Below are 24,268 nucleotides of genomic sequence, written 5' to 3'. Positions count from 1 at the left end.
GGCTCAGTCGGTTAAGCGTCCGACTTCAGCTCAGGTCACGATCTCACGGTCCATGAGTTCGAGCCCCTCGTCAGGCTCTGGGCTGATGGCCCAGAGCCTGGAGCCTGCTTCTGATTCTGCGTCTCCCTCTCTCTCTGCCCCTCCCCGTTCATGCTCTGTCTCTCTGTGTCTCAAAAATAAATAAACGTTAAAAAAAATTTTTTTTTAAAAATTAAAAAAAACCCTGCATTTTTACTTAGAATATGACACTTGAATGTGTCGATAGGTGGGTGGGCTGTAAATAAAGGGGCTATAAAGATTTTTTGCATCTCCTGACGACTTGAGAAATGAAGGCACGCAATGGTTACGTAACTTAAAGTCTTCTTCTAACACAATTTTATGGACAAAACCCACCTTAATGGTGACGCAGATGTGTACAAAATGGAAAGCATTCTAATCTGAAATGTTATGTAAATTTGACCCTTTGCTTCCATTGGCTCCTTATCTGAGATGAGCTTGAGAGAAGTAGCTAAGTGTGATTCCCAGATTTGTCCGGTTGAGAGTCTGTCCTGTGATGTGCATATATTTTTTTGTGTTACCTTCCCCTCTCTGAAACATACTGGCTGCCATAGTAAAACATTGATTTGGTCACATCATATTAAAAAAAATTTTTTTTGATGTTTATTTATTTTTGAGAGGGAGAGAGAGTGAGACAGAGGGTGAGCAGGGGCAGGGGAGGGGCAGAGAGAGAGGGAGAAACACAGAACTCATAGTGGGCTCCAGGCTCCGTGCTGTCGGCACAGAGCTGGACGTGGGGCTGGAACTCACGAACTGTGAGATCATGACCTGAGCTGAAGTCAGACGCTTAACCGACTGAGCCACCCAGGCGCCCCAATTTGGTTACATCACATTAAACATGTTATATTGAAACGTGATCGATTCAGTAGTGAATTTTTTACCACATTCATTGACATAATTAGAGATGCCCGTAAGTCATTGCAAAATCGAGGTTGAGATTTGTTACATTTATTACACGCTTTGAAGACATAAAGGCAGTGGGACTCAGCCGCCCCTAATACTTCTTAAAACATGGGATGCGGGGTGCCTGGGTGGCTCACGTCGGCTAGCCTTCTGACTTCGGCTCAGGTCATGATCTCATGGTCCGTGAGTTCAAGCCCAGCGTCGGGCTCTGTGATGACAGCTCAGAGCCTGGAGCTGCTTCAGATTCTGTGCCTCGTGCTCTCTCCGCCCCTCCCATGCTCATGCTCTGTCTCTGTCTCAAAAATAAATAAACATTAAAAAAAAATTTTTTTTAAAAACATGGAATGCAATTGGCTATTACTTTGTAAGTTTAAAAGTCTTATTACTCTTTGGTTTTTTTGTCATGTTTCATTTTAAAAGAGAAATAAACATTCCCTTAAGATCCGGTCATGAATTATTGACTTTACGAAGTTCAATATAACTAGGAAATTCAGACAAGGATAGGATTTTTACCGCTTGATTAATGATTCTCCTCTTCCCAAAGAGATTTGTCTCAGTGATTTCTAATTGGTTTTGAGTTTGTGGAATCAGCCTTTATAATACACTCAAAAATTGGATAACTTGGATGTTTGAATATTTAATAAAGTGAAATTTTAGGCAGGCGTAAGCCCAATTCTTTAATCACACGCTCTCCTGTTGAAATGCACCATAGCTCAACAGTCAAATTTCAAAGTTGGTGAGCTCCAGATAATAGAAGTAAAAACGACACCTTAGTTAGCCAATCTCCTGGGAGCCAAAGCAAGAAGCCCTTTAAAGAAAGTTGGCCGGGGTATCAGAGTTCCCATGCCAGTTTCTTCATCTGAGGATTGAAGAAGAACAAGGCTTGCTCCCTGCCTCGGGTACAGCTAGACTTCTCCGTGGCTCGCCCTTCCAGAAGGCTTATGTGTGGCCAGAGGATTATAACTGCTATTTTCTCTGTGTCCTGGGAAGGGGGTTATTGACAATGATGAAAACGCATGCTGTTTTCCCTAACTCACACCTGCACACTCCCATCTCCCTATACCACCGTCTCTTACCTCCTTATGGCTTCTTAGGGCAAGGAAGCATTGACCTAGTTACTTTATATATCGTAGGTATGGAATCAGCATTTGGGAATTCATTCTTTTATCTCTACTTCAGGTATGTGTGTGTGTGTGTGTGTGTGTGTGTGTTTGTGTGTGTGTATCTATGTATCTATCTTTTATCACAGTATTAAGAAACGTAAAGAATGAGAAATAGTAGTAAAGAATGAGAAATAGCTTGGCTCAAGCTTCAAAACGGAAGAATTTTCTGGTCTAGATACCTGACGCTCGATGTAGCTAAATTGGTGTGTGAATTTTAAAAGAGGAAGAAAGACTTAAAAGTATGGCAATACGGTAGGTAGAGGGAGCGAACATTAGTTTTGAAGTTTTTCGGGGCCAGGATTGAGATATTTGGTGCCCATGCTTTATGGTTCGGGTAACTAACTTTCATCCTCTCATAGTTCTCTAACGGGGTATCATTTGTTGTTCCATTTGTTTAGCCCAATTCCCTCATCTGTGCTGTAGTGCTATTTCCGTGACAGTGATGGGCGGCTCTGGAATTCAGAATCTGTGCCTTTAAATGTTGATATCAGTATCGTAAAGTTCTCCCTAAACTTGATCTGAGCTGCGTACTAAGATATGCTACCTCCTTACCCTATGTGTGTTGGGAGAAGGGCATGAGAGATTTCTAGCAATGGTATTGTTTTAGCGGAGGTGGTCAAAGTGGGTGATTGTCGACTGAATTAATCCAACCAAAAACTTACTTTCCGTTGACAGAATGTGTCTTTCTGAGATCTTCCTTGTGTTTAGAAACGAAGCATCGAAACGCCAATTGCTTCAGGGCCTCTACTCTCTAGTGTTCACTTATTTGGGGGGGGCTCGGTGTAATGGGACCGTCGTGGGCTCTGGAATCAGACTCAAGTTCAAATCATAATTTGCCAGACTCATGGTGAAGCCTTAAACCCTCTTGAGCTTCAGTTTCCTGTCTTTAAAATGGGATTGCTCCGAGGATTAAGTAGCTCAGAGAATGTGGCTGGTGCAATGCCGAGTACACAGCAGGTGCGGGAGAAACGATCTTATTTCTATGTTAAAAGCGACATCGGCTATTTATTAACGTGATTTTATTTTAAACGTGACGGACACAGGCATATAGGGAAGCCTCGTTACTTTAGAAAATCATTTTGCCGTCTGACCCTGTCACCTTGAACCCTGTTTCTCTTCTGTGGATTCTGGTATTGCTGCAGCAGGAAAGAAAGCCTTGGGAAGATTAGCCTCTATTTTATATCGTACCTGCGAAAGAGTTCCGTTAGTGAATCCATTGCGAGTTGACAATAAGGTGCTTGCATTTATGTCATTAAAAATTAGAAATAACTAACCAAAGCTTTATCTTGCATGATTTCTTTCAGGCAAGCACCTCAGTAAGCGATACGTTCTCCATAGTTTCTTAAACGGCTATTAATTTATGCCTTATTAAGAAAAGTTGCTATGATAGGTATGATTTCTTTGTGTAATGACGCTATAAATGACGTCTTAGTTGGGACGTATCTTTAAAATATTTGAAGCTTTCAAGTTTTGTTTTTCCTTCTTTAAATTGAAAATACCAGGCGTATTGTATACGTATTGCCTTACTTCATACATTGGAATTTTCTTTCTGATTTTTTAAAAACAATTTCCCATTCTTTTTAAATGGAAGCTGAGTATGTGTATGTGTGTGTGTGTGTGTGTGTGTGTGGTGTGTATCATTCAGCTTTTGCCCGGGAGGGGTGATGAAGGATGGTGAAGACTGTAACTTTTGTGAGGTAGGATGGTTATAAATATCTTTAGCGTTCGATGTGGTGCGCGTACTTTGAATCTATAGAAAAATCAATGGGGAACAACTTTGCCCATCTTAAGTTTTTAATTTATTTCTCAAGGGTGGAAGGAAATACCTTGACAGATTTAGCACTCAATTTCAAATGAGTATGAGAACAGGTGGCTACATTTCTCCCCCACCTGCCGTGCAACTTTATCGCGAGAAATGTTTCATTTAGCAAATGCTGAGGCCGGCAGACCCTTCTCTGTTTCAGAGCAGAAGACACAAATGGAGGGGGAGTACTTCTTTGAAGTATTATTTGTGTTTTGTTTTGTTATTGTTGGTTCTTACATACTCACCCACGGGTGCTGACTTTCAGTTATGGTAGCACCGTGACTCTGAGAAATTACAGTCTTCGTGTAATCCTTTTAACGCTAACTTAGAGCCCCTATTCTTTTGTTATAGTGGAGTCATGTTATTCAAGTACATTGTTGGGCGCTGCCCGGCTGACTCAGTCGGCAGAGCATGCAACTCTTGGCCTTGGGGTTGTGAGTTCGAGCCCCACACTGGGTATAGAGAGTACTTAAAAACATTAAATCTTTTGAAAAAGGAAATAAAACACACTGTTGGCTTTAGCCACTTTGTAATATAATCGTGGCCACCAAAAAGAAGTGCTGTGAGGCTAATTGGGAACTGAATAGAGGAAAGTTCAAGGTGTTATTCAGATACTTCTACCTTTGTCACTTTCTCTGAGAAATTTTTTTCCCCATCGGAAATTAAAAACAACATGGGAGGGGCGGCTGGGTGGCTTCGTAAGTTAAGTGTCCGACTCTCGACTTCGGCTCGGGTCATGATCTCACAGTTTCGTGAGTTCGAGCCCCGCATCGGGCTCTGTGTGGAGCCTGCTCGGGATTCTCTCTCTCTCTCTCTTTCTCTCTCTCTCTTCCCCTCCCCCACTTGCGTTGTCTCTGTCTCTCTCAAGATAAATAAATAAACTTTAAAAAAATAAATAAAAACAACATAGGAAAGTACAGAGAACAGTTTGACGACGATTCGGAGAGTCTTGGGCAGCACTTTTTTCCTGCAAATCCAGCATCTTTCACGCACACCCTTTTAACGAGCTGGTCTTCATTTGACGTCTGCAGGAAGTGAACGTGCCAGGGCTTGGGTTGGCACGTACGATATCTCCACACACAAAAAAGTCAGGTGTTTCACGTATTTTCGTGCTAGTAATTTCAAAGAGCACCAAAACGTCGCCTCTTCCTTGTCAGTGATATTTGACCTCACCTGGCTTTCTGCATAACATGATCTGGTGCTTGCAGTGATAGAAAGCAAGAAACTGAGATGTGTGTTCCATCATTTATCAAGCTGATACCTCATTTTTAAAACATACGAGTACTCACTCCAGTGGACTGGGAGGAATTTCTGGTGGGTTTTTGTCTTTTGTTTTCTTGTTTTTGGCATGGAGTGTCAGAAGACCTTTTGACACTTTGGAGCCAAATAACGCAGTAATACTCTTCCCTTACTCACAGTGCATATCAACAAACCCAGTTGCTGTAGTGAATCCTGAGAGTACGGGTTCTTTATAGAACGTCTACCAACCTGATAACCTCCACAGAACTATTCACTGCAGCAAACATGTTTCAACCAGATGGACGCAGAACGTTCTCCCTACCGGGTCAGCCATGTAATGCACAATCTTTCATTGTCCTGGTGTTCACCATAAAAAAAGAAAAAAGTGTCCATTTGATGGTTCTTAAAAAATTAAAAATTCCAGGAGCGTCATCTCACGGTTCGTGGGTTCGAGCCCCGCGTCGGGCTCTGTGCTGACAGCTCGGAGCCTGGAGCCTGCTTTGGATTCTCTCTCTCTCTGTCTCTCTCTCTCTCAAGAATAAACATTTTTTTTTTAATTTAAAAAAAATTAAAAATTCCACTTGAGTGAACAGTGCCACGTAGGGAGCAGGGGCTTGATACATGTTTGCACTAGCAATTTCTCATTTAAGTTTACAGGTTGAAAGATGGAATCTTTGCTTTAATTTGCATATTCCGGAATACTAATGAGGTTGACCATTTTCCATCTATTAACCATTCACACTGAGATCCCTATGAGTTGTGTGCTCCTAACATGGACACACGTTTCCCTTGGGGGTGATTTTTAAAGTACGGTCATCGATTTTAGGCAAGATTATGATGTTAGCATCACCTTGTTAGCACGACAGTTGCTTGGACCTTCTGTTTCTTTTGTCTCCAAGTGGCAGTGCAGAGAAAGAGCATAGTTTGTGTGTGTTCAAGTCGACCACCTTTGCAATGCTTTCGGGAAAATCATCAGGCAGTGCTACCCTGTCGCTCTTTGAAAAAGTCGCTATTCTCGTAGAACAAGCACGGTTGAGTGGTTGCTTTTGTGCTCCGTGGTTGGTCATTGTCAAGAAAACCAGATCTGTCCGGTGGCAGTGGGGTGGGCTGGAGTGGCTTTGATAGCAAATACACAGACACAAGAAACAGATTTGAGTTTTGAACAGAAAATTGCTGAACATACTCTCTCTGGTGAAGAATTTTATAGCGTTGACGAAATGGAACTATTTAGGCAGGATTTGCTTGATTCTTTTCTTTAAGTTTGTTTACTTATTTTGAGAGAAAGAGAGAGAGAGAGAGAGAGAGAGATTTCCAAGCAGGCTCCGCAACCAGCAGCAATGAACCTGATGCAGGGCTCAAACTCACGAACCGTGAGATCACGACCTGAGCCGAAATCAAGAGTCGGAGCTCAACCGACTGAGCCCCCCGGGCGCCCCTGGGATTTGCTTGATTCTGAGTTAGCATGTACAAGTGAATCCAAATAGCAGTTGTCTTAAGCAGAATTAGAAAATTATTATTCTCACATGAATTTATATAGAACAAAAGCTTTCCTGCACAATTGTCTTATAAAACTCCAAAGCATCATCTACTTATCTACTGTAAACACTTGATTGTTCAAATTGTGGGGCTGGAAGAAAGCAGAGATATTTTATTGTTGGGTAGCCTTGGAAGAATTAGCGGTAATTAATAATGCCACCGTGTTTCTTACTGCCAGCATTAACCTCGTGTAGGCAACCCTCGGACTGGGAAGTAATTTAGAACATGAAATTGCTTTAGAAAAATTTCCCTGAGTAGGTTAATCTCTCTATATCAGGTTTCTCAGTCTTGGCACTCTTGACATTTTTGCCTCAGTACATCTTTGCCGTCGAGAACTTCCCTGTGCATTGCTGGGATGTTTAGCCGCATCCCACTAGATGAAGGTAGCACACACACTCCCTTGCGATGATGAAAAATGGCTCCTAACGTTGCCAAACATGGGGGCAGAGAACCAAAATCCCCTTGGCCCTCCAGCCCCTTCTGAGAACCGCTGGTCTTTACATTGCTTTTAACCATATGACTTAAATAATAAGATTTTTATTTAAAAAAAATTTTTTTAATATTTATTTCTGAGAGAGAGACAGAGTGCGAGTGGGGGAGGGCAGAGAGAGAGGGAGACACGGAATCTGAAGACACACAATCTCCAGGCTCTGAGCCGTCAGCACAGAGCCCGACGCGGGGCTCGAACTCGGGAACCGCGAGATCATGCCCTGAGCTGAAGTCGGACGCTTCACCCACTGAGCCACCCAGACTCCCCAACAGTAAGATTTTTAAAATGCTCTTTGTTCTTGGAATTACTCAGATAATCATTCCTTTAAGGATAGGTTTATATAATTGTGGCCTGGGCTTTGCTGAGAGGTTTTCTCTCCTTGCCATGTTGAAAACCAATGCTCGTCACATCCAGTCGGTAAACTTAATGAAAAGAAGACGGAGGAGAATATCGAATCTGCTGAGAAGGTGGACGTGGCAGGTATTGTTAGTGATGCAGAAATAATAGGGAGTGTTCTGAATGGTAAAAAGTCAAAGTATGTTGATGAAAAGTCATAAAGAGGACGATTTTAGTGAAGCCTTCTTCAGCTTTTGAAGGAATTAATTGGAAAGCCAACCATATTATCTTGCCGAGAAAAGCCTGCATTTTCACATCCTGCTTTTCAACTTTAAGAGCTAGAGACAAATGACAAGTAAACGCGTTGTTATCTGTAGTTTCTTCAAAAAAGCGATTTCCAGGATATGTCGTGGGCACAGTGCGGCTTCAGCTTTCTTCCTGTCCCTTAAACATCTGTGGTTCTATAAAAATGATAATTGATGGTCATTTACGGCACTGCATGAGAAAGAAATGTCTACAAAAATGAGATTCTGTGTTCATTCGGATGGCACGCGTTGCACTTCTCAAGTGCCACGTTCTGTGCAGGGGTTACGGAAAATAATAAAACATGCTGCTTGGATGTTTCATTAAAATAATTCTGTCTGAATGGAAATTTTCCGGGTCAGGGGATACCAGTCTATTTCCCACTTTTCCAATTGATTCTATCATTTTAAATGTCTGCATGCTGTATGTCATGTATATAATTTAATTCTTTTTAAGGCTATTTCTGAAATTAGTAGAAAGCTATATTCATTTTCTTTTATGCTTGTAAAAATCTTATTTAAATGATTCTCTTTATTAAATATCCATGAGAGTTGAATAAAACATGGTCATATATTATTCATTTTTGGTTATACCATGGCTCTAATATCATTAAGAGGAATTGATGTCACCCTTGAGGCCAGAACTTTTGCTAATTGTTATAGGATTTAAAACCATTTGGTTGACGTGAGCATTCAAAAAGCAGGATCTTTGTTAATATGGTATAGTCTTCAAACTATTTTCTTGTTGAGACTGATCAACTGAGATTATAGGCATGGTAGTGAACAAGTGAAATCTTCATGATACCGGGTAGGCCAGAGTTAGAAAAACAAATAATTTGGGAGGCCCGGCTGGTTCAGCTGGTGGAGCGCGCGACTCTTGACCGCAGGATTCGATCCCCATGCTGGGTACAGAGCGTACTTAAAAAGAAAACCTTAACAAAGAGAAAAACAATAACAATTCCACACGCAGGAAGTTAGAGGTAAATAGCAAACGCGGAGTTCTAGGGCTTGCAAATCTTTTTTCCTCCTCCTTCCCCGGTGTCCATTTTAGCAGTCTGCATCGTGAATGTACAAACCCATTCACAGCCATGGGCTCCCTGCTCTTAGATGATTCAGAGACACTTCTGGCATCGTGTACCTAAGGAAACGCAGGCCTGCTTAGTCTACGATAATAAAAGGTGATACTGTGGTAATCAATTTTTAGTGTTACCTGGGGCTCCCTATTAAGTAGTTTGCATATTCTCTATGAAGACTAACTGACCTGGGGCGCCTGGGGGGCTCAGTCGGTTGAGCGTCCCACATCGGCTCAGGTCGTGATCTCACGGTTTGTGAGTTTGAGCCCCGTGTCGGGCTCTGTGCTGACAGCTTAGAGCCTGGAGCCTGCTTCAAAGTCTGTCTCCCTCTTTCTCTGCTCCTCCCCCACTCGTGCTCTGCCTCAGAAATAAATAAACATTAAAAAAAAACAAACAAACAACTAACTGACCTGTTGAATGCCAGGTCCCCCAGTGCTTTTTATGGATCCTGAAAAATTATTAACGTAATACGTACATGGGCATAGTTTGCATTTATTATTCCCACTTTTTATTTCTTGGAAAAGATGGAAATGCCACTAGGCTGTAGCTGTTTAACTAAATAATCCCCAAATGATGAATGAGAGATACTGCTAGAAAAAGAAATTAATTCACATATAAAATTTTTGTTCAGTTGGGGGTTGATTGGAATTATAACTCACGGCGGGGGGGGGGGGGGGGCGGGGCTCCCGAGTGGCTCAGTCGGTTAAGCACCAACTTGGGCTCGGGTCATGATCTCGCGGTTCTTGAGTTTGAGCCCCGCGTCGGGCTTTGTGCTGACAGCTCAGAGCCTGGAGCCTGCTTCGGATTCTGGGTCTTCCTTTTTCTCTGCCCCTCCCCCGCTCACGCTCTGTCTCTCTCACTCTCTCTCAAAAATAAACATTAAAAAAATTTTAAAAAAAGAATCACAACTAATGACAGAAGAGGAAGCGGTGTATTAATACATCAGTTAATCTTTGACTTTTATTAACAAAGTCTGCGGAGTTTAGAATCATACTAGACGTAGATTCAAATCCTGACCCAACTACTTTCATAATTTTGTGACCTTAGGTAATTTATTTAAACTTTTCTGTAGCCCATTTTTCCCTACCGCTAATACAAAGGAAATAATAATAGTACCTCTTGCTTTGGATTGTTTTTTTTTAAATTTTTTTAATGTTTATTTATTTTTGAGACAGAGACAGAGCATGAACGGGGGAGGGGCAGAGAGAGGGAGACCCAGAATCCGAAGCAGGCTCCAGGCTCCGAGCTGTCAGCACAGGGCCCGACGCGGGGCTCGAACTCACGGACCGCGAGATCGTGACCTGAGCCGAAGTCGGATGCTTAACCGACTGAGCCACCCAGGCGCCCCAACTTTGGATTGTTTTAAGGATTATACGAAGTCATGTGTGTAAATTTCTTGACAAGTACATGACGCATAGTGACTATTCAATACATGATAGCTGTTATTTTTCTCTTTCCAAAATTAGGTATTCCAAAGTAATTTTAACTGTGAATAACACAATTTGATGTTGCTGCTACCACAACGGTACAATACCAAAAGCAACTATTCCGGCACTAAAAACACAAAAACCCTCCGTGAGTATAGTGTTGAACCAGCCTTTAGGTTGATTTCTCACTTCCAATTTATCTTTTCCGACCTCGAAAACGTTTTCCAAATACCTGTCATTTCCGTAGCAGCCTCAAATGCGACGAAACAAAATGCAGTCTATTCCGGAGTCAAGCGATTGGCCCTCGTGACTGATTGTCTCCCTAAATGAGGTCTTTATCGTGAGTTTTTTATCACCTTTTAATTGGCCTCTCTTTCCGATTTATAAAAATCTTCAGATCTCTGGTGGAGGACGAAGACCAGCACATGAAATTGTCCCTCGGAAGCAGCGAAATGGGTCTCTCGTCGCATCTGCAGTGTTCCAAGTCAGGAACCACACGCATCTTTACCAGCAACACCCACAGTTCCGTGGTGTTACAGGTAATCTGAGCGGTCTCTTCGGTGGTTTTCAAGCGGCCCCAGAAACCACACAGGATGCTTGTGACGTGTGACGTGATGGTGGGGGCCGAGGGGCGTGCATGTGCGTGGACAGAGTGCCTGTGGGAACTCTCTGCACTTTCCGTTCTCTTTTGCCGCGAACCTACAACTGCTCTTAAACAATTGAGGTTCGTGATCGCAAACAGAGCAAACAGACCTCAGAGAAGAAGCCTTGAGTGGAAAACTACATACCTTCCTGACGTTCAAAACAAAAAAAGCCCCAGAGTTCGTTATTTGTTTTGTTTGTATGAAGAAGGTCTTGCTATCGGCCACTTTCCCAAAGAATGTTAGGTCTGGGAACATTGACTTTCCATTTTGTTTCAGCCAATATAAATATCACAGTGCCCTACGCCAAATTTTCTGGTTCCTCACTCATGACCTGTTTTAACTGTCACCTTGTTATCATAGTTCTGAAGATCATATTTATTGGTGTCTCAGCTCATTGACAGTGGTAGTAGGTGTGGGAGTATAGATAAGGACAGCCGGACGTAAACACACTGATAGATGTAAGAGGTAACAAGTGCCAAAGGACAGGACGGAAATACAATAGGAAGCCAAGAGAAAAAAAAAAAACCAGATATCACAGACTGCGATGTGGTTGGGGCGCCTGGCGGCTCTGTGGGTCAAGCATCCGACTTCGGCTCAGGTCACGATCCCGCCGTTCCCAAGTTCGAGCCCCGATTCGGGCTCTGTGCGGACAGCTCAGAACCTGGAGCCTGCTTTGGATTCTGTGTTTGTCTCTCTCTCTCTCTGCCTCTCCCCTGCTCGCACTCTCTCTCTGTCTCTCAAAAACGAATAAATGTTAAAAAAAAAAAGGGGGGGCGCGTGGGGGGTGGCTTAGTCGCTTAAGTGTCTGACTTTGGCTCAGGTCATGATCTCACCGTTCCCTAGTTCGAGCCCCACATGGGGCTCTGTGTTGACAGCTCTGAGCCTGGAGCCTGCTTCGGATTCTGTGTCTCCCTCTCTGTCTCTGCCCCTCCCCCGCTCATGCTCTGTCTCTCCCCAAAATAAGTAAACATTAAAGGAAAATTAAAAAAGAAAGAAAGAAACTGCAATGTAGAGCTAATTAGCATAAGGATAAGCGGTCCCAGTACTTTTGACCATTGTGGACACTCCTTGACCTCTGAGGGCATTGCTGAATTAGAATAACAATATAATACTGGATGTCCATCAGTGTTTTCTAGATATAATCAAATCATATCAGTGTTCCCTCTAGGGAGATGGGAAAAAAAAAAAGCAGTCTTTCTACCTGTATTTTCCAAAGACATCTCCCCAGGTGAATTTCTTTCTTTTTTTAATTTTTTTTTAACGTTTATTTATCTTTGAAACAGAGAGAGACAGAGCATGAACAGGGGAGGGGCAGAGAGAGAGGGAGACACAGAATCCGAAACAGGCTCCAGGCTCTGAGCTGTCAGCACAGAGCCCGAGGCGGGGCTCGAACTCACGGACCGGGAGATCATGACCTGAGCCGAAGTCAGACGCTTAACCGAGGAGCCACCCAGGGGCCCCTCCCCAGGTGAATTTCATGCATATTCCTGGCAAAGGACCATTGTATCTAGCGTATAGTGTTTCGTGGACAGTAGAGTGTATGGCACAGTAAGAGACGAGTTTTCGGCTTGCTGTGTGGCTTCGTTGTGTCACGTCGTTTTTCGGGGCTTCGTCTGTCTCCTCTCCAAAACGCGTCTTGACCAGGAGATCTCGAAATTCCACTCTAGTTCCCCTTTGCGATTCGGTGACGTCGTATGTTCCAATACTTTGGTTTGGAACGGGAGCTGCGTTTTACGTTTTACGGTTTATCGTCCCATGGCTCTCTCATCAGCAGAGACGTGAGGGTCAGGAAGGGGAAGCCTTGTATCTCCTGGCATCTTGATGCCACATCCGGGCTTTCATTGTTGGTTATTCAACCCCATGGGAAGAGAGAAGGAGGCGTCAAGCAGATAGGAAACGTCTGAGAGGAAGAGCTTTTTTTGTGTTACGTTAATCACTCTAAAGGAAAATTAAAAGAAACTCACTCACCCCTCCAGCATACACCCACCGTATCCATGCCCCTAGTCATGTGTTAAAGCCAATGTGCGTGCTCCTGCTAATTAAAAAAAGTTTTTTTTACTGTTTATTTATTTTTGAGAGAGAGAGAGAGAGAGACAGAGACAGAGCGCGAGTGGGGGAGGGGGAGAGAGAGAGAGAGAGAGAGAGACACAGAATGCAAAGCAGGCTCCAGGCTCCGAGCTGTCCGCACAGAGCCCGACGCGGGGCTCGAACTTACAAACCAGGAGGTCACGCCCTGTGCCGAAGTCGGACGTTTAACCGACTGAGCCACACAGGTGCCCCAACTCCTGCTAATTTTTCAAATGGCCTTTAAACCAGATAATGGAAGGCACTTTAGTGCAGTGATGCAGATTTAGGGCAGTGGTCCTCAAGCATGTCAGAATCACCAGGAGGAAGGCTTGTGGAAACAGTGAGCACTGGGCCCTACCCCAGCGTTTTGAAATCAGAAACTCAGATACATGTATTTTTAACACTTTCCCAGGTGGTGCTGCAGAGCCAAGGAACATACCTTTAGAACGACTATTCTAGAGACAGGGTCCTTCTTCCACCAAGAAAGATGGCCTCTCCCTTTCTCCCTACGTATCATATGGGGGGTGATAAGCTATTGTTTTAATGGGAAAACATGTGGAGTAGCTTATATATCCATCAACAGGGAAATGCTTACAGAAATTATGTTGCATAAGAACTATGTAATACTTTGCAGTCACCAAAGAGGGTGAAGTAAATCTGTGTGTAAGAATGGAAAGAGTATAGGGGCACTTCGGTGGCTCAGTCGGTTGAGCATCCGACTTCAGCTCAGGTCATGATCTCGTGGTCTGTGAGTTTGAGCCCCCATCGGGCTCTGCGCTGACAGCTCAGAGCCTGGAGCCTGCTTCGGATTCTGTGTCTCCCTCTCTCACTGTCCCTCCCCCACTTGTGCTCTCTCTCTCTCTCTCTCTCTCTCTCTCTCTGTCTCTCTCTCAAAAAGAAACATTAAAAACATTACCAAAAAAAAAAGAATGGAAAGAATATGTTAAATGAAAAAAAGGGCAGGACAGAGGCGGCATCTGCACACGTTGAAATATTCTTCGGCTATGGGGGCGCCTGGGTGGCTCTGTCGGTTAAGTGTCCGACTTTGGCTCAGGTCATGATCTCACAGCTCGTGAGTTCAAGCCCCGCGTCGGGCTCTGTGCTAACAGCTTGGATTCTATGTCTCCCTCTCTCTGCCCCAACCCACTCGCATTCTGTCTCTGTCTCTCTCAAAAATAAATAAACATTAAAAAAAATTGAAAAAAAAGAAATGTTCTTCAGCTATGTATAGGAAAGAAGATACTGACACACACACACACAACAGAGATGAACCTTAAACACATTATGCTAAGAAAGAAAGACGCTGGCCACGAAAGCTGTCTTTTATATGATTCCATTCATACAAAGTGGCCAGAACAGGGAAATCCATAGAGACAGGAAGTAGACTAGTGGTTGCTTTGGGTTGGAGAGAATGTGAGGATTATGAGGGTGCTACGGGGCCCAGGGTTTCTTTGTGAGATGCCGAAAATATCCTAAAATTGTGGATACGGTTGCACGTGTTATCTTGAATGTACCCCAAATGGCAGAATTCTACACTATAAATGAGTGAGTTGTGTGGTATGTTAGCTAGATCATCATCATCAATCAGAAAGTTACAGGACAACATGTATCACATAATCCCATCTATTGGTAGAAAAAATAGACAATATGTGTACCTATATATGAACATAAATGCACAGCCAAAGGTCTGGAAGCGTCAGGGTGGCTGGTGAATGTTGTCTTAATACTTTCTGCCCTGTACAATCCCGGCCCTGTTTAATTTTTTTTACAATGGAAATATTCTTGGGTGTCACCTGTGTAATTTACAAAATACCATTGCTGGCAGACAGTCTCTCCTTTGCTCCTGCCTAAGATATATATATATATATATATATATATATATATATATATATATATATATATATATATAAAATTTATTATTATATTTATGAATCAATATAATTAATATTTATTAATATATGTTAAGTTGTTGGCGAAACACGTATAGCTGAGTCTTAGACACTTAGCTATATGGCGTTTTAGTTCAGGAGGGACAGTGATGTGAAAGGAACTAGAAACTTTGTATTGAGCAAAGGTGACCTTTCATCGACTGGCCTTTTTTTGTGGTGATGATGCTATTTTCCATGGTGGCTGAGAACTACCCGCCTCTACTGCTGTTGGAGGACCCTTGCTGTCTTTCAAAGTCAATTAAAAATGATGTTCTCACAATCGGAGATTTTTTTCCCTACAAGCACTGACAGAGAACTTTTTTCCATATCTGATCTTAGGTGTGTGGTTGTCACGGGAACAAGTGAGAGAAGTGTTTCATGTGTAAACGTTATCATTGTTTTAAAATTAGCAGTCCTACAAACTTTAGCTCCAAAAGGCCTTCAAAGTAGCTGTCAGGGGAAGGGATCCCTGGGGAGAAGCCGGTTCATGAAGTCTCACTCAGCAGGATTTACCCCTGGAAGACTCTAGTGGGAAAGGTGTGAGTTTTGGCCCCAACCGGAATCCTAATTGTACCACCAGCTGATTTATGTGACTTCGGGAATCTTCTCTCCTCTCTGGGCCAGTTTCCTTATCTGTGATGTGGGTAGGGGATGTGAGGATTAAATGCGACAATTAAAGTAAGATACATAATAAATACTCATTTGGGGGCACCTGGATGGCTTTGCCCGTTGAGTATCCGACTTCGGTTCAGGTCGTGATCTCACGGTTCTTGAGTTCAAGCCCCGCATTGGGCTCCCTGCTATCAGCACAGAGCTTGCTTTGGATCCTCCGTCCCCCCCTCTCTCTGCCTCTCCAACCCCTGGTGTGTGCGTGCGCTCTCTCTTTCTCTCTCAAAAGTAAACATTAAAAAATTAAAAACAAATAAATACCCCTCTCATTTGAGCCAAACGGAACGTGTCGGAGGAAAGGTAGCTGACCTCAAGTGATGGGTGTGCCAAATAAGGCATCCGTGTGATTGGCCGGATCAGCTCTTGCAGATTCCTCGTCTCCATTAAACAGGCTTTATCTAGCAAACTAGGCTGTCGAAGAAAGTGCCTAAAGAATTTTCATACCTAGTAGGCTTGGATTCCTAGACCCTTGAACAAATCCCAGGAGACTCCGTTTTACATTCCCACCCACAATGCATGAGGATTCCGATTTTTCCATATTCTTGCCAACACTAATTTTCTGTCTTTTTGATTCTAGCCGTGCTGGTAGGTGCGAAGCGGAATCTCAGGGTCTTGATTTGTCCTTCCCTGATTGCCAGTGATGTTGAGCGTCTTTTCGTTTGTGCTCATGGCCATTTGTGTCTGTACCATCTTTGAAGAACCACCCCGTTCAGATCCTTTGGCCCATTTTTAGTTGGGTTATTTATCTTCTTATTATTCAGTCGTGAGAGTTCTTTATGTATTCTAGATACAAATCCCTTATGGGAACATGATTTGCAAGTATTTTCTCCCAGCAACTTTCTTTTTTTTTTTTTTTAAGTTTATTTTTTGAGAGACAGAGAGGTGTGGGGCACAGAGAGAGAGAGAGAGAGAGAGAGAGCAAGTCAGGAAGGGGCAGAGAGAAATCCCAAGCAGGCTCCACACTGTCAGCGAAGAGCCCGACGCAGGGCTCGAACTCATGACCCGTGAAATCATGACCTGAGCCAAAATCAGGAGTCAGATACTCAACCGACCGAGCCACCCAGGGACCCCTTTGGTTTTGTAGTCCTCTGTTCTGTCATAGTTGCCTTGCCAATCCCCTATGCTTTATGCATTCAATCATCTGATCTTTGTTTCTCCTTTACCTTAGTAGAGTTCACAGGACAGATAGTCAAGGCAAACGCTGGGAGACTTGGGACTTGTCACTGTTCTCTTAACATATATATTTTTCCGCACTTCGATCTTTGCACCCATTTCCTCTTCCTGAAATGCCTTTATTTTCCTTTTTGTTTCTAGTTAACCCCTACTTACACATAATGATCCCCATCTTTTTTTTTTTTAATGTTTATTTTATTATTTTTGAGAGAGCGCGTGAGCAGGGGAGGGGCAGAGAGAGAGGGAGACACAGAATCTGAAGCAGGCTCCGAGCTGTCAGCACAGAGCCCGGTGCGGGGCTCGAACCCACGAACTGCGAGCTCATGACCTGAGCTGAAGTCGGACGCTTAACTGATTGAGTCACCCAGGTGCCCCATAATGATCCCCATCTTAAATTGTACATAATAAAACTGGAATTCTGGTTTTGCCCTCAACTCATGTCCTTCCCACTACAGTTATGCCGTGGGTAATCCTGCAGCGCGGGACTTCTTAAAACGGTCCCTCCCATTGGCCTGTTGCCCTGACAGCTACTTTAAATGCCTTTTGAAGCTAGAGTTCGTGTGAGCCAGGCAGAGTTAGTGGCTTCTCTTCCTTCCTCTGCGTCCTCGTTAATATGACCTATCAGTGCGATCCACAACTCCCAGGGTCCAATTTCTTGTTTCTGTATGCCTAGGATCTAGTGCTGGGGTACTTGGTGAATGTTTAACAAGGGCCTGTCGTCGTCATCATCATCGTTATTATTGTTATATTTATTATTGTCATTAAAAGAGATAATATAGACAAAGAGCCTAGCCCATTAGCTGGCACAGAGAAAGTACTCCATGCTTTTTGTTGCTACTATTGGTATTGTTTGTGGAATAAATGAATTTGAGTGGCAGTTATAATAACTTTCGTGTATACTTGCTTCATTGATGCTTTCAACAACATTGGGAGGGCGCCTGGGTGGCTCAGTCGGTTAAGTGGCCGACTTCGGCTCAGGTCATGATCTCGCGGTCCGTGAGTTCGAGCCCCGCGTCGGGCTCTGTGCTGACGGCTCAGAGCCTGGAGCCTGTTTCGGATTCTGTGTCTCCCTCTCTCTGACCCTGCCCTGTTCATGCTGTGTCTCTCCCTGTCTCAAAAATAAATAAAACGTTAAAAAAAAAATTAAAAAAAAAAAAAAAAACATTGGGAGGCAGAAAACCCAAGAATTGTCTCCATTTTATAGATCGGGAAACTGAAGCTCAGGGAGCTTGAACACAGGTTTTCTGACTGTAAATTTGTTTGTATAATCTGTTTTTACGATTAGTTTCTTCTGATCTTGCTCTAAACTCTACCATCTTTTTAAACATAATGTCTGTCAATACTAAGTTTTCATTGACGGTTAAGTGTAAGAACATTTATTAACTAAGGCTGACAGATAATTTGTTGTGAATGATAGAGCAAAGATTCTATTCTTTTTTTTTTTTTTTAAGATTTTCTTTAAAGTAATCTCTGCACCCAACGTGAGGCTTGAACTCACAACCCCGAGATAAACAGTGATCTAGAAGTCAAACACGGGTGAGGTATCCTCAGAGTATTAGCTCCTGACTTGCTAATAAATGTCAGCAATAAACTGGTTGAGGTGACATTACTAAATGAACATTTGCCCGTGTTAACTAAAGAGAGAGAAACGATATATCACTTTCTGCTTAACAGCTTTGTAATAAAAAGTCCACTAAAGTGAAAAGAAAAAGTCCCATGGTTTTCAGATTGAGCTAGCCAGGTGCCCCATAAAGATTTTATTCTTTCTTTTTTTATGTTTATTTGGATATTTTGAGAGAGAGAGAGAGAGAGAGAGAGAGAGAGAGAGTGTGTGAGCAGGGGAGGGTCGGGGAGAGAGAATCCCAAGCAGGCTCCACACTGTCAGTGTGGAGCCTGATACGGGGCTCGAACTCAGGGACCGTGAGATCATGACCTGATCCAAAATCAAGAGTTGGACATTCAACCGACTGAGCCACCCAGGCGCCCCATAAAGGTTTTATTCTTAATAGAAATAGTAAAATTATGCAGAACGTCTTCTGGCATAATTAGAAAAATTAGGAAAAAAACAAAGCAAACAAACGAAACAGAGAAAAAAAATTGTCAACTGCCAGTTGGACATATCCTTGTTAGGACAAGGGAGGCCATAACTGTAGTACCACGTTTCAGCTAGTGGCTGTGTATATTAATTGTAGAATATTTACCTAGGTAGAAACAACTTACTTCTTTTTTTAAAAAAATGTTTATTTATTTTTGAGAGAGAGAGAGAGAGAGAGAGAGAGAGAGAGAGACAGAGGATGCAAAGCAGGTCCTGCGCTCACACCAGAGAGACAGATGTGGTGCTCAAAGCCACGAACCGCGAGATCATGACCCGAGCCGAAGTCAACCGACTGAGCCACCCAGGCGCCCCACAACAAATTATTTCTTGACTGTTGGCTGCGCATACTCATACCTACAGAGTTTCAAACTGCCTCCTGGCTCTGGGTGTCTAGGTTCCTAATTGGCGTTTTCTCAGGTTAAGATTGATACCTACCAGACTGCTCTTTCTACATTTTTCTCCGTTTTTATCTATTTAGTATTTTTTCTACCCAGTTTTAGTTGCGAAACCAATGAGGGATCATTTTATAGTCTCAGACTATTATCTGTATAGTGTAACATTAAAGAAATGAATTATCCCAAGAGCCTATACAAATTAGCTGGTGTGGCCTTCCAGTGGACTCACTTCCCGAAATGCTTACCCTAAGGTAGATGTTTGGGTTGCTGATCACGTCGTGTTGATGACCTCTACCCTATTTTAAACTTCTGTGATCATAAAATAAACAACTTAAAAATGTATTGCTGGGGCACTTGACTGGCTCAGTGAGTAGAGCATGGGACTCTTGATCTTGGGGTCGTGAGTTCAAGCCCCCTGTTGGGGGTAGAGTTCACTTAAAAAAATTTAAAAATAAAAATGTGCTGTTAACATAAGCAAGTGAAGCATAATAGATAAATGGACAAAGAAGATGTGGGCTATATACATACATACACACATATATATAATGAAATATGACTCAGCCATAAAAAAGGCCGAGGTCTTGCCATTTGTGACAACATGGATGGACCTAGAGGGTTTTATGCTAAGTGAAATAATCTATTTGATAAAAGAAGAGCTCCCATAATCTAGATGGTTGAAGTTTTTATCAAAATGAAACTTGTAATTTCTTTACTTCAGTTTCCTAAATGGCCGCCAAAATAGAGAAATGAGTGTGTGATTTTTCTTGGGAATAGCTTTTTCAGTACTCGGGACGGGTAGGATACAGTAAGGTATTCTAATCCTTCCACAGTTGAGTGTGTATCTTTACGACTTTCAGTCTCCGTTAGTATCTTCTTATCCTATGCTCTCAAATGAGATGTTGTCATTGTTGTTATTATTTAGCGTATATTGAAGTAACAGCACGTACCAACCGATAAAGACACCCTAATACATGATTTCCATTTCTGATTGTTTGTTGCCAGTATAGAATAATACAATTTGTTGATGATTATTGACCTTGTGTCTTGCAATCTTGACAAATGACTTACTCTGGGAGGCTGTTGGTAGATTCTGTGGGGTTTTCCACGTAGACGGTCATTTTCCCTATTTTTGTTTCCTTTTTTCCCAGTCTGATGCTGTTTATTCCATTTTCTTGCCTTACTGCACTACACGGGAACTCCAGAAAAATGTCGATTAGCAGCGGTTGCGTATACATTCTTGCTTTTTTGCTGATACTTGTGGGGGTGGGGAGCATTCATTCTTTGACCATTAATTATGATGCTAGCTGTAGGCTTGAGGAAGTTCCTTTCTGTTCATAATTGGCTGAGAGTCCTGTTCGGTGTTTTTTATCGGAAATGGATGTTGCATTTTGTCAAATGCTTTTTTGCACCTATCAAGATGATCTCATCATTTTTCTTGGTTCGTCTGCTAATACTGTGAATTATGTTGATTGATTTTTGAACGCTAAAGCAACCATACACTGAAGGAACAAACCCCATGATGTATTATCTTCTTTCTATATATTATTACATTTGATTTGCTAAAATTGTAGGAATTTTTCCATCTGTACTCATGAGGAATTTTGGTTTTAGTCTTCTTAGTTTTCTTATCTCTGTCTGGTTTTGATATTAAGATAATGCTGGCGGGGCGCCTGGGTGGCTCAGTCGGTTGAGCGGCCAACTTCGGCTCAGGTCATGATCTCGCAGTCCGTGAGTTCGAGCCCCGTGTCGGGCTCTGTGCTGACCGCTCGGAGCCTGGAGCCTGTTTCGGATTCTGTGTCTCCCTCTCTCTGACCCTCCCCCATTCATGCTCTGTCTCTCTCTGTCTCAAAAATAAATAAACATTAAAAAAAATTTTTTTTAAAAAGATAATGCTGGCTTTGTCGATATTAGGATAATGCTGGCTTTGTCGAATGAGTTGACACATGTTCCCACCTCTTAATTTTCTGGATATGTTTCTGTAGAACTGGTGATATTTCTTCCTTAAATGTTTTGTGGAATTCACCAGAGAAAATTCAGTTTTATAGTAGACATATAGCTATTCGGGTTATTTATTTCTTGTAGAGTTATCTTTAGCAGCCCGTGTCTTTCAAGGAATTTATCCGTTTCAACTGAGTTGTCAAGTGTATTGGCATACAATTGTTCATATTTACTCACTATTCTTTTAAAAGCTATACAATGTCTAGTAATCTCACCTCTCTCAATCCTGGTATTGGTAATTTGTGTTTTTTCTCTTTATTTCCCTAAACTAACTAGAGTTTTATCAAACATATGGATCTTTTCAAAGAACCAAACCTTTCTGGGTTTTATTGTTGTTGTTTTTCTCTTTCTGTATTACATTTCATCAGTTTCCTCTCTGATCTTTATTATTTCCATTTTCCTGCTTTTTGTGATTAAGCTGCTCTTTAACTGCTAGTTTCTTTTAGTTTTCAATGTTTATTTATTTTGAGAGAGAGCAAGCCAGCAGGGGGAGGGGCAGAGCGAGCAAGCACGCGCACGAGAGAGAGAGAGAGAGAGAGAGAGAGAGAGAGAGAGAGAGAGAGAATCCCAAGCAGGCTCTGCACTATCTGTGTTGAGTCCGGGGTGGGGCTTGAACTCACAAACTGTGAGATCATGACCTGAGCCAAAATCAAGAGTTGGCTGCTTAACCAACTGAGCCACCCAGGCACCTCAATTTCTACTTTCTTAAGGAGGAAGCTGAAGTCTTTCATCAGACTGATAATAAATATTCTTTCCTCAGAAATCTATTTTGCTTTATTTTATGGTCATGCCAGGTTTTTTTGTTTTTTGTTTTTTGTTTTTTGTTTTTTGTTTTTCCACTAAGCTTTGTGCCCAACATTGGCCTTGGACTCATGACCCTGAGATTAAGGGTCACATGTTCTACTAACTGAGCCAGCTGGGCACCTCATGCCAGCTTTTCTTTCTTTCTTTCTTTCTTTCTTTCTTTCTTTCTTTCTTTCTTTCTTTTTTTTTAAATGTTTTTAATGTTTATTTATTTTTGAGAGAGAGAGACAAAGTATGAGCAGGAGAGGGGCAGAGAGAGAGGGAGACACAGAATTAGACGCAGGCTCCAGGCTCTGAGCTGTCAGCACAGAGCCCGACACGGGGCTCGAACTCACGAACCATGAGATCATGACCTGAGCTGAAGTCGGATGCTCCACCGACTGAGCCACCCAGACGCCCCCATTTTATTTATTTTTGAGGGAGACTGTTTTTTGATCTCCGTAGCCCTCTGTCTCTGCAGATCTCTTCTCCTGTGTTCTGCCCTACAAACCTAGCTGCCTTAACTCCCTCGACATTCGCAGGGAGAATGCCATGCTTCATGTGGGTTCCTCCTCCCTGTACCTCTGTCTTGGAAAGTCCAGAGCAATCATGGGGCTCATCTAACTTGCTTCTCATCTTTCGCAGATCCCTCTCCTTCATCCAGTCTTTTACTGTTTTTTTTTGTTTTGTTTTGTTTTTTCATATATTTTGTTTGGTTTTAAGTTGTTTCAAGAGGTAAGGTAAACCCAGTCCCTGTTCTTTTATCTTTGCTGGAAACAAAAAATCTAGAGGCTGTAATTAAATGCCAAATTGTGAGACTCAGGCTAACGGTGCCTGATTATTTTGGAGATTTGGTTAGAGATAGCTTTACAAAGGAGGTCAAATTTGAACTGGGCTTTGAAGGAGGGAAGCTATTGTATGTGAAAAATAATGGCATAAATAAAGGGACTAGAAAAAAGGTAAGCCTGGTTTTTACCGATGAGCCAGTCTAGACAACAACCTGAAATAATGAACAATAAGGTTGAACCGTTGAGCTGGGCCGTTAGAAAAAAATAAATCTTTAAATTCCAGAGGCACCTGGCTGGCTCAGTCAGTAGTGCCTGCGACTCTTGATCTCGGGGTTGTGTGTTCGAGCCCCATGTTAGGTATAGAGATTACTTAAAAATAAAATCTTAAGAAACAAAACAAAACAGGGGCGCCTGCGTGGCTCAGTCAGTTGAGTGTCTGGCTTCAGCTCAGGTCATGATCTCACAGTTCGTGAGTTCAGACCCCGCGTCGGGCTCTGTGCTGACAGCTCGGAGCCCGGAGCCTGCTTCCGAGTCTGTGTCTCCCTCTTTCTCTGCCCCTCCTCCCCACGTGCTCTGTCTCTCTCTGCCTCTCAAAAATAAAGAAAACTAATTTTAAAAAAATTTTTTTAAAGAAACAAAACAAAACAAAACAAATCTGTAAATTCCTATATTGTGATATAGTGCTGATAGAAAGCCCTTAGAAGTACTTAGGCTCTAGGCAGTGTTGTATAATAAGAACAGTTTAATTAATATTAATATAAACTTTTATATCCAGTCTATAGATCTCTTTTACTTTAAACATGCATCTGTTCCTTTTGTGTCCTCTGAATTAAACGTGGATATGGCATTGTTTTCATCAAATGCATTATATTTACTTAGAGACTGGGAAAAAACCCATTCTTTAACCTTCTTTTCTTTTTTTTTTTTTTTTAATGTTTATTTCTGAGACAGAGAGAGATAGAGCATGAGCGGGGGAGGGCAGAGAGAGAGGGAGACACAGAATCCAAAGCAGGCTCCAGGCTCTGAGCTGTCAGCACAGAGCCCGACATGGGGCTCGAACTCACAAACCGTGAGATCATGACCTGAGCTGAAGTCAGTCGCTCAACTGACTGAGCCACCCAGGCACCCCTAACCTTCTTTTCTTTAGTTCCTTTATCTTTGTTTGTAAAACCTATTTTCCACTAATACTCTTTATTGCTCTTCTCAGGATGTGTTTCCTTCTTCTCCCACTTCCTTTTCAAAATTACACTGATCAAAACTAGATACAATATGCTAGTGAGTTACTTCCAGTGCAGAATTTAATGGAAAGATTTGCTTCCCAGATTGCTTTTTAATACCTGAAATTATCATTCTAGCCTTTTTCACAATGACATTATATTTCATTTGAAAGCTATTGAC

The 24,268-nt window shown here is 42.4% G+C and overlaps 1 protein-coding gene across 8 annotated transcripts in view; it reads left to right on the top strand.

Moving 5' to 3' along the window:
• KLHL13 (kelch like family member 13) overlaps window positions 1-24,268 on the top strand; it is a 203,567-nt gene that overhangs the window by 149,268 nt on the left and 30,031 nt on the right. For 6 of the 8 annotated variants that reach the window (XM_023249501.2, XM_023249500.2, XM_019824210.3 and 3 more), the window contains one exon: window positions 10,728-10,869. The exons of 1 other annotated variant lie outside the window; for it this stretch is intronic. In XM_023249501.2, coding sequence (XP_023105269.1) covers window positions 10,756-10,869 — 114 coding nt within the window. In that variant the 5' untranslated portion in view covers window positions 10,728-10,755. Of the gene's footprint in view, window positions 1-10,369; window positions 10,479-10,727; window positions 10,870-24,268 lie in introns of all 8 variants that reach the window. One more of the 8 variants, XM_011279448.4, reaches the window with a different exon arrangement.

This window comes from Felis catus, chromosome X (assembly GCF_018350175.1).
Source record: "Felis catus isolate Fca126 chromosome X, F.catus_Fca126_mat1.0, whole genome shotgun sequence".
Lineage (NCBI taxonomy): Eukaryota > Metazoa > Chordata > Mammalia > Carnivora > Felidae > Felis > Felis catus.
Note: the sequence above shows the minus strand (reverse complement) of the source record. Positions and strands in the feature narration are given on the sequence as shown.